Below are 11531 nucleotides of genomic sequence, written 5' to 3'. Positions count from 1 at the left end.
AAAAAAATCCATAGCACCCCCCCCCCCCCCCCCCCCGAAAATCAAATGTTTGCTGCCTTAGGCATGTGTGGATAACTTTTATTCTTTAATAGTTAGTTTAAATAATTGTATATACATTTATTTACATAAATCTCTATGAAACCAGTTTTTGACAACTATTATTATAAAAGTTTAAATCGCCATTCAAAAAGTGTTTTCTTTTTAATTATTTTAAGTCATTTACGTTTCACTAAATAAATATCTGTTCACGTTGCAATGATCACAAATAAACCAAATATTTGAATTTTTTTCGTGAATTATTTGTCGTAACTTATTGTAACTTATTGTATGTGTTCCTGTTTTCTCCTATTTTTCGCACATATACTGTCAGTCGAAATAGAAAGTACAATGATGTATTTTTAGTTTATTCTATTTTTAGATCATGTTATTACTACGCAAATGGGCACTATTGCCACGATTACCTGAGGGCACCGATTACCTCAGGGCATACAGCAGCGGACCTAACTGCCATCTGCGTATCATTCAAAGATAAGCTTGGAAAGGTTCCGAAATACATGTACTTCAAACGTTTAGACGACTCTATATCAATGGCTAGTCCAAATGGTAGGAAAGGCCCATATTTATTGACAAAATTGTCCTTTTATCACTGAAATCTATTTTGACACACTCATTGAAGGAATACATATCATTGCATTGCAATATTTCAAATACAGGCTAACGGTTTGAGCTGGGTTAAAATCTACTCTTGATAGACTTCTTTGGAAAAAAGCACAAATTATACTAGTAGATCTATCAGTACTACAGCATCATTCAGTAGCCCTTGATTTTGACTTGAAAAAAATATATATACAGTTAGCACCTACAGTAGCTACTGTAAATTTCAATTTTCCTTTTTTATGAATGAGCTGCTCTGCTTGCCCTCTGATCATAGAATTGAGACTCCTGTATTCCACTTCTCATTGCCATAATAGCAAATGTAATTTCCTGTGTCCCGCCACACTTTGTTTCCCATTTTCACACTTAATTATTCATATTCACATGTCACGCTTAGAAAAATCAGCCGTTTCCACGTCACGCGTAGACCCCAATAAAACCAACATTGAAAACTCTCATGACTAGTCTATAATACTAATAGCTAATTATACTAATTGGTGGACATTAAAAACAAAATTGGACACTGGCTACCAATAACCATGATAACCATATGATAACCGAAAAAGTAACAATAAGAAATAGTTGTTATTAATTTAGTACTTCCAAGACTTGTTGCCAAAAGGTATAAAGTATTTCCTGGACCAGGTATCATAATCAATAATATCATTTAGAGACATTTTGTTTACAACACTAAATTTATTTTGCAAAAGGGAGACACACATGTCATGCATGTAGCAATTTTTGAATCTGCTGTCAGCATAATACTTTTAATTTGGACAAAAGCTTGTATATGACCAAAATACACATACATGTACCCACCACTAAATTTATTTGTTTTCATTTTTCCGTATTAAAGTTATGAAATAGAACTTAATGAAACTTTAGCTTAAGCTTTTTTTATAATATGATTAATGGATAATGTGCAAAGTTATGAAAATATATTTTCAATTTCAGTTTTTTTCTAATAGATGGACAGTTAGAGTTTTACAACTATCATTTACAGACAGTCTACGATTAAATTTGTTTAACATGATAAATTTATAAATTTTTGTGGATTGTTATGAAACTTGGACTGAAGCTAATCACCATAACTATAAAATGTAAGAAATACATGTACATGTAGCATCTAAAAAAACTTATTTTGTTTTTAATTTTGATAAATCTGTATTTTTATGTTAAATGGACTCACTTTAAAAGTCAATATTACAATTTTACACTGACCATGCTTACAGCATTAATGTTAGGCAAGACACAGGGTTCTGCAGAAGCTCCTTACATTTTTTTATGACTAGTGCAATCTGTACTGGTAAAATATATTCAAGCAGGCACTGATATAAAAAATGTTTTATATCTAAACTTGTAAATGTGCTTTTTATTTATCATTGCTACAATGTACATGATGTATGATGTTCAATAAATTTTTTATTTCATATTAACCCTTACCATGCGGTGACCCACCGTCATATGACGGGGGATACCCAGATTATAGTTATTTGGATCCAATGGCGTTCCATACTTTTTGATACTTAATTTATAAGTTATGCATCTTCCGTCAACCTGAGGCTATCCATATCGGCTGAAAGTCGGTTTTCTGGAGGGGTGGGCTTCACATCTGTGTCTTACACAGGAAATTCAGAGGCATAAAACATGCAAAAATAGTCCAAACCCTTGGCCATATAACTACTGATCGTAATAAGGTCTTTCAACCTTTCTGTTGAAAGACCTATTGTATTTGTTCTGATTATTATTATTAGGTCTTTCAACCTTTCTGTTGAAAGACCTATTGTATTTGTTCTGATTATTATTATTATTATTATTAGGTCTTTCAACCTTTCAGGTGAAAGACCTATAGGGTTTGTTCTGATTATTATTAGGTCTTTCAACCTTTTAGGTGAAAGACCTATAGGGTTTGTTCTGATTATTATTATTATTATTATTATTATTATTATTATTATTTTTTTTTTTTTTTTTCTTCCGCCAACTTTTTTTTCCTTCGCTGTTTTTTTGTTTCACAAGATGTCGCTTAGATATTTGGTATATGATATTGAACAGTTAATGCGCTTCTGAAACTGACACCGCGTAACAAAAACCTTTACCTTGTAAGAGTTATCTCCCCAAACACTGTTTTTCTTGTGGCCACTACTTCTTCGCAACCGTATAAGAAACCGACAAATTTATTTTTCCAAATTGCTCGTTATATCCTTAGGATGTTCTGTTTCATTTCAATGGAAGCTATCCGGAGACTCCATATGAGAGTTATCCCCCCTTTTATATATGATATCAGAGATATGCATTTCTAACTGGTAAACTATAAGTGATAGAGACCTAGGGTCTTTTGATTTAAAATCCTTGGTCCAAAAAAATGAAAATTAGGTCAAGGTCAAAGGTCAAGGTCAAATTCTTAATTTTGATTTTGGCTTATTTTCACCTTTTTTCATTAACCTTATAAGATATCGACAATTTTTTTTTACTAAATTGTTAGTTGCAACATGTCGTAACTTATAAATTTTGGTTGCGAGGGTGCGTAAACAATAAAAGGGAGTTTTCGCCCCTCTTATATTAAGAATTATGCGTAAAGTGATTTTACTCATGAACCATACATATTAAGGAATTAGTGTCTTTTTATTTGAGATGTTAAGTCTATGACCTTGAAATTGAGGTCAAGGTCATAGGTTAATTGGACGTTCTAGATTTTGACCTTTGCTTGAAATTCATATTTATACATCATAAAGCCATAGGAACTGACATTTTCAACTGAATTTTAATATTTTCATATCTAAATAGATCCTTATTGGTTGAAAGACCTTCAATTGTTCTTTGAACAATTGGTTTTTAATTATTATTATTATTTTTTTTTTTTTTCTTCCGCCAACTTTTTTTTCCTTCGCTGTTTTTTTGTTTCACAAGATATCGCTTAGATATAAGGTAAATGATATCAAACAGTTAATAGGCTTCTGAAACTGACACCGCGTAACAAAAAACTTTACCTTGTAAGAGTTATCTCCCCGAACACTGTTTTTCTTGTGGCCACTACTCCTTCGCGACCGTATAAGAAACCGACAAATTTATTTATCCAAATTGTTCGTTATATCCTTAGGATGTTCTGTTTCATTTCAACGGAAGCTATCCGGAGACTCCATATGAGAGTTATCCCCCCTTTTATATATGATATCAGTGATATGCATTTCTAACTGGTAAACTATAAGTGATAGAGACCTAGGGTCTTTTGATTTAAGATCCTTGGTCCAAAAAAATGAAAATTAGGTCAAGGTCAAAGGTCAAGGTCAAATTCTAAATTTTGATTTGGGCTTATTTTCACTTATTTTCATTAACTTTATAAGATATCGACAAATTATTTTTACTAAATTGTAAGTTGCGACATGTCGTAACTTATAAAATTTGGTTGCAAGGGTGCATAGACAATAAATGGGAGTTTTCGCCCCTCTTATATTAAGAATTATGCGTAAAGTGATTTTACTCATGAACTATACATATTAAGGAACTAGTGTCTTTTTATTTGAGATGTTTAGTCTATGACCTTGAAATTGAGGTCAAGGTCATAGGTAAATTGGACGTTCTAGATTTTGACCTTTGCTTAAAATTCATATTTATACATCATTAAGCCATAGGAACTTACATTTTCAACTGAATTTTAATATTTTCATATCTAAATAGATCCTTATTGGTTGAAAGACCTTCAATTGTTCTTTGAACAATTGATTTTTAATTATTAGTATTATTATTATTTTTTTTTTTTTTTTTCTTCCGCCAACTTTTTTTTCCTTCGCTGTTTTTTTGTTTCACAAGATGTCGCTTAGATATATGGTATATGATATCGAACAGTTAATACGCTTCTGAAACTGACACCGCGTAACAAAAAATTTTACCTTGTAAGAGTTATCTCCCCGAACACTGTTTTTCTTGTGTCCTCTAAGGCTTTGCAACCGTATAAAAAACCGACAAATTCATTTTTCCAAATTGCTCGTTAAGTCCTCAGGATGTTCTGTTTTATTTTGACCGAAGCTATACGGAGACTCCATATGAGAGTTATCCCCCCTTTTTATATGATATAAGTGATATGCATATCTAACTGGTAAACCATAAGTGATAGAGACCTAGGGTCTTTAGATTTAAGATCCTTGGTTCAAAAAAATGAAAATTAGGTCAAGGTCAAAGGTCAAGGTCAAATTCTAAATTTTTATTTTGGCTTATTTTCACTTATTTTCATTAACTTTATAAGATTTCGACAAATTATCTTTACTAAATTGTTAGTTGCGTCATGTCGTAACTTATAAATTTAGATTGGAAGGGTGCGTAGACAATAAATGGGAGTGTTTGCCCCTCTTATATTTAGAATTTTCCGTAAAGTGATATAACTCATGAACCATACATAATACAGACCTAGGGTCTTTTGATTTGGGATCCTTGGTGTATGACCTTGAAATTGAGGTCAAGATCATAGGTTAATTGGACGTTCTAGATTTTGACCTTTGCCTGAAATTCAAATTTTTATATCATAAAGCCATAGGAACTGACATTTTCAACTGAATCTTAATATTTTCATATCAAAATAGATCCTTATTGGTTGAAAGACCTTCAATTGTTCTTTGAACAATTGGTTTTTAATTATTATTATTATTTTTTTTTTTTTTTTTCTTCCGCCAACTTTTTTTTCCTTCGCTGTTTTTTTGTTTCACAAGATGTCGCTTAGATATTTGGTATATGATATCGAACAGTTAATGCGCTTCTGAAACTGACACCGCGCAACAAAAACCTTTACCTTGTAAGAGTTATCTCCCCGAACACTGTTTTTCTTGTGGCCACTACTACTTCGCAACCGTATAAGAAACCGACAAATTTATTTTTCCAAATTGCTCGTTATATCCTTAGGATGTTCTGTTTCATTTCAACGGAAGCTATCCGGAGACTCCATATGGGAGTTATCCCCCCTTTTATATATGATATCAGTGATATGCATTTCTAAGTGGTAAACTATAAGTGATAGAGACCTAGGGTCTTTTGATTAAAGATCCTTGGTCCAAAAAAATGAAAATAAGGTCAAGGTCAAAGGTCAAGGTCAAATTCTTAATTTTGATTTTGGCGTTTTTTCACCTTTTTTCATTAACCTTATAAGATATCGACAATTTTTTTTTACTAAATTGTTAGTTGCGACATGTCGTAACTTATAAATTTTGGTTGCGAGGGTGCGTAAACAATAAAAGGGAGTTTTCGCCCCTCTTATATTAAGAATTATGCGTAAAGTGATTTTACTCATGAACCATACATATTAAGGAACTAGTGTCTTTTTATTTGAGATGTTTAGTCTATGACCTTGAAATTGAGGTCAAGGTCATAGGTTGATTGGACGTTCTAGATTTTGACCTTTGCTTAAAATTCATATTTATACATCATTAAGCCATAGGAACTGACATTTTCAACTGAATTTTAATATTTTCATATCTAAATAGATCCTTATTGGTTGAAAGACCTTCAATTGTTCTCTGAACAATTGGTTTTTAATTATTATTATTTTTTTTTTTTTTTTTCTTCCGCCAACTTTTTTTTCCCTTGCTGTTTTTTTGTTTCACAAGATGTCGCTTAGATATTTGGTATATGATATCAAACAGTTAATGCGCTTCTGAAACTGACACCGCGTAACAAAAACCTTTACCTTGTAAGAGTTATCTCCCCAAACACTGTTTTTCTTGTGGCCACTACTACTTCCCAACCGTATAAGAAACCGACAAATTTATTTTTCCAAATTGCTCGTTATATCCTTAGGATGTTCTGTTTCATTTCAACGGAAGCTATCCGGAGACTCCATATGAGAGTTATCCCCCCTTTTATATATGATATCAGTGATATGCATTTCTAACTGGTAAACTATAAGTGATAGAGACCTAGGGTCTTTTGATTTAAGATCCTTGGTCCAAAAAAATGAAAATTAGGTCAAGGTCAAAGGTCAAGGTCAAATTCTTAATTTTGATTTTGGCTTATTTTCATCTTTTTTCATTAACCTTATAAGATATCGACAATTTCTTTTTACTAAATTGTTAGTTGCGACATGTCTTAACTTATAAATTTTGGTTGCGAGGGTGCGTAAACAATAAAAGGGAGTTTTCGCCCCTCTTATATTAAGAATTATGCGTAAAGTGATTTTACTCATGAACCATACATATTAAGGAACTAGTGTCTTTTTATTTGAGATGTTTAGTCTATGACCTTGAACTTGAGGTCAAGGTCATAGGTAAATTGGACGTTCTAGACTTTGACCTTTGCTTAAAATTCATATTTATACATCATTAAGCCATAGGAACTGACATTTTCAACTGAATTTTAATATTTTCATATCTAAATAGACCCTTATTGGTTGAAAGACCTTCAATTGTTCTTTGAACAATTGGTTTTTAATTATTATTGAAATACGCATAGGAAACGACTACTTATGGTAAAAAAGTAAAAAATCGAAAAAAATCGTCAAATTCTGTATTTTTGGTCCTAATGACCTTCTGTAGACGGCTGAATCAAGATCAGATTCACTCCCACCTAACAACTGTTGGCATCAATTTGTTAACTAGGGTCCACTCTTAATGCAGGCTACAGCTGGATACCTTTACCAGCATCCCTGGGTCTTCTTGGTCAAGAGAAAGGACGAAAAGTCGTCAAAATTGACGCTTTTTGTACCTGATGACCAACTTTGGGGCAAATTCCCGCCCACCAATCCCGGCCTCCTCACCCTGACCACCCCACCCAGTGATCACCTACATTAGATTTAAAGGAATCAATATGCTACAGCAACAGGGCTAAGCTCATTTGCATATAATTTGCATATTTTTGCAAATAAACGAAAAACTAGACATTTTCTGAAAACAATTCAGCATGGTAAGGGTTAAGTTGTTCAAAAAAATAAGGGGCAATGAAAGGAAGACAGATCAAAGTATCCTGATGCTAATCATAAAGACATAATTTAAAATTTTGCATTATTTTTACCTGCAATTTCTGTATGAAATCAGGTCCCTGTCCTGAAATACATTTTGGCAATTAGTTTTAGAAGAAAAAACTGTTGTTACCAAAGTCCTATTGTTATTTTTTGCTGGCAATCCTAGCCATTGCCTTTAACTTCTTGCATTAACATGATTTCAAACTCTACAAAATGAAAAACTTGCATGTCTTAGTAGACAATTTCCAAATTATTTGAAAGTTATCAAAAATAGGGATTGTACTGGTATGAGAAATTACCATATAAATAAACTAGAAAATTAGAATCCTTGGCATATAAGCAGAGACATTTGATTATGCATATAATCTTGTGATATCTCACTACCCTTATCTCATGATTTTGTTGAAAATGTTAAAAAAAAAAAATATGAATAAAAATGTAATTTTTTAAATGATCTTTTTAATACGACCGCAAAAATTGAAATTTTTTGGTTGTATATTGGTATCACGTTGGCGGTGGCGGCGTCCGAAGACTTTTGGTTTTCACACTATAACTTATAGTAAAGTAACTTTATAAGTAAATAAAAATCTATGAAATTTAAACACAAGGTTTATGACCATAAAAGGAAGTGTTGGTCCCAACAGTTTGGGAATTAGGGGCCAAAAAGGGCCCAAATAAGCATTTACTTGGTTTTCGCAATATAACTTTAAGTAAATAGAAATCTATGAAATTTTGACACAAGGTTTATGACCACTAAAGGAAGGTTGGGATTGATTTTGGGAGTTTTGGTCCCAACAGTTTAAGAATTAGGGGCCAAAAAAGGGCCCAAATAAGCATTATTCTTGGTTTTCGCACTATAACTTTGGTATAAGTGAATAGAAATCTATGAAATTTAAACACAAGGTTTATGACTATAAAAGGAAGGTTGGGATTGATTTTGGGAGTTGAGGTCCCTACAGTTTAGGAATAAGGGGCCAAAAAGGGGCCTAAATAAGCATTTTTCTTGGTTTTCGCACCATAACTTATAAGTATAAGTAAATAGAAATCTATGAACTTAAACACAAGGTTTATGACCATAAAAGGAAGGTTGGGATTGATTTTGGGAGTTTTGGTCCCAACAGTTTAGGAATAAGGGTCCCAAAGGGTCCAAAATTAAACTTTGTTTGAATTCCTCAAAAATTGAATAATTGGGGTTCTTTGATATGCCGAATCTAACTGTGTATGTAGATTCTTAATTTTTGGTCCATTTTCAAATTGGTCTACATTAAGTTCCAAAGGGTCCAAAATTAAACTAAGTTTGATTTTAACAAAAATTGAATTCTTGGGTTTTTTTGATATGCTGAATCTTAACATGTACTTAGATTTTTATACGACCGCAAAATTTGAAAAATTTTTCGTCGTATATTGCTATCACGTTGGCGTCGTCGTCTGCGTCGTCGTTGTCGTCGTTGTCGTCGTCGTCGTCGTCCGAATACTTTTAGTTTTCGCACTCTAACTTTAGTAAAAGTGAATGGAAATCTATGAAATTTTAACACAAGGTTTATGAACACAAAAGGAAGGTTGATATTGATTTTGGGAGTTTTGGTCCCAACATTTTAGGAATTAAGGGCCAAAAAGGGCCCAAATAAGCATTTTCTTGGTTTTCGCACTATAACTTTAGTTTAAGTTAATAGAAATCTATGAAATTTTGACACAAGGTTTATGACCACAAAAGAACGGTTGGGATTGATTTTGGGAGTTTTGGTTTCAACAGTTTAGGAATTAGGGGCCAAAAAAGGGCCCAAATAAGCATTATTCTTGGTTTTCGCAAAATAACTTTAGTTTAAGTAAATAGAAATCAATGAAATTTAAACACAATGTTAATGACTACAAAAGGAAGGTTGGTATTGATTTTGGGAGTTTAGGTCCCAACAGTTTAGGAATTAGGGGCCAAAAAGGGACCCAAATAAGCATTTTTCTTGGTTTTCGCACCATAACGTTAGTATAAGTAAATAGAAATCTATGAAATTTAAACACAAGGTTTATGACCATAAAAGGAAGGTTGGTATTGATTTTGGGAGTTTTGGTCCCAACAGAATAAGGGGCCCAAAGGGTCCAAAATTAAACTTTGTTTGATTTCATCAAAATTGAATAATTGGGGTTCTTTGATATGCCGAATCTAACTGTCATGACTGTGTATGTAGATTCTTAACTTTTGGTCCCGTTTTCAAATTGGTCTACATTAAGGTCCAAAGGGTCCAAAATTAAACTTAGTTTGATTTTGACAAAAAATGAATCAGTTAGGTTCTTTGATATGCTGAATCAAAAAATGTACTTAGATTCTTGATTATTGGCCCAGTTTTCAAGTTGGTCCAAATCGGGGTCCAAAATTAAACTTTGTTTGATTTCATCAAAAATTGAATAAATGGGGTTCTTTGATATACCAAATCTAACTGTGTATGTAGATTCTTCATTTTTGGTCCTGTTTTCAAATTGGTCTACACTAAAGTCCAAAGGGTCCAAAATTAAACTTAGTCTGATTTTAACAAAAATTGAAATCTTGGGGTTCTTTGATATGCTGAATCCAAAAATGTACTTAGATTTTTTATTATGGGCCCAGTTTTCAAGTTGGTCCAAATCAGGATCTTAAATTATTATATTAAGTATTGTGCAATAGCAAGTCTTTTCAATTGCACAGTATTGCGCAATGGCAAGAAATATCTAATTGCACAATATTGTGAAATAGCAAATTTTTTTTTAATAAGAGTTAAATTTCTTTGTCCAGAATAGTAAGCAAGAAATATCTAATTGCAAAATATTGTGCAATAGCAAGATTTTTTTTTAATTGGAGTTATCTTTCTTTGTCCAGAATCAACTTAAATCTTTGTTATATACAATATACAATGTATATTCACTTTTTACTACCAACTGATAAATTAAAATAATCTTTACAATGCAGTGATAACAAGCAGTTTTTTTACATCTTAATATTTTATGATGTATTTAAATGAGTAGTTATTGTTGCAAACTCCATTAGAAATTTTAATTGAGATTAGTTTTGGAATAAGGGAAAGGGGGATGTGATTAAAAAAATTGGGTTCAATTTTTCTCATTTGAAATTTCAGAAATAAAAAAGAAAATTTCTTCAAACATTTTTTTGAGAGGATTAATATTCAACAGCATAGTGAATTGCTCTAAGAGAAAACAAAAATTTTAAGTTCATTAGAACACATTCATTCTGTGTCAGAAACCTATGCTGTGTCAACTATTTAATCACAATCCAAATTTAGATCTGAATCCAGCTTGAATGTTGTGTCCATACTTGCCCCAACCGTTCAGGGTTCAACCTCTGCGGTCATATAAAGCTACGCCCTGCGGAGCATCTGGTTTATTATGGGCCCAGTTTTCAAGTTGGTCCAAATCGTGGTCCAAAATTAAACTTTGTTTGATATTATCAAAAATTGAATAATCTGGGTTCTTTGATATGTCGAATCTAACTTTGTATGTAATTTCTTAATTTTTGGTGCCATTTTCAAATTGGTCTACATTAAGGTCCAAAGGGTCCAAAATTAAACTTAGTTTGATTTTAACAAAAAATGAATTCTTGGGGTTTTTTGATATGCTGAAATTAAACATGTACTTAGACTTTTTATTATTGGCCCAGTTTTCAAGTTGGTCCAAGTTGTGGTCCAAAATTAAACTTTGTTTGATTTCAACAAAAATTGAATCCTTGGGGTTCTTATATATGCTGAATCTAAACATGTACTTATAATTTTTATTATGGGCCCAGTTTTCAAGTTGGTCCAAATCGTGGTTCAAAATTAAACTTTGTTTGATATCAACAAAAATTGAATCCTTGGGGTTCTTTGATATGCTGAATCTAAACCTGCATTTAGATTTTTGATTATAGGCCCAATTTTCAAGTTGGTCCAAATTGCTGTCCAAAATTAAAGTTTGT

General features: G+C 32.2%; 1 protein-coding gene across 2 annotated transcripts in view; it reads left to right on the top strand.

Annotated features, from left to right (window-relative positions):
* The first annotated feature begins 503 nt into the window (after positions 1-503).
* LOC143044728 (cytosolic Fe-S cluster assembly factor NUBP2 homolog) overlaps positions 504-11531 on the top strand; it is a 38717-nt gene continuing 27689 nt past the window's right edge. Inside the window, exon 1 of one of the 2 annotated variants that reach the window (XM_076216834.1) lies at positions 504-603. In XM_076216834.1, the coding sequence (XP_076072949.1) occupies positions 555-603 (49 nt within the window). In that variant the 5' untranslated portion in view covers positions 504-554. The remainder of the gene's footprint in view (positions 604-11531) is intronic. The other variant, XM_076216833.1, reaches the window with a different exon arrangement.

This window comes from Mytilus galloprovincialis, chromosome 9 (genome assembly GCF_965363235.1).
Source record: "Mytilus galloprovincialis chromosome 9, xbMytGall1.hap1.1, whole genome shotgun sequence".
Taxonomy (NCBI): Eukaryota; Metazoa; Mollusca; class Bivalvia; order Mytilida; family Mytilidae; genus Mytilus; species Mytilus galloprovincialis.
This window is presented reverse-complemented; position numbering and strand designations above follow the sequence as displayed.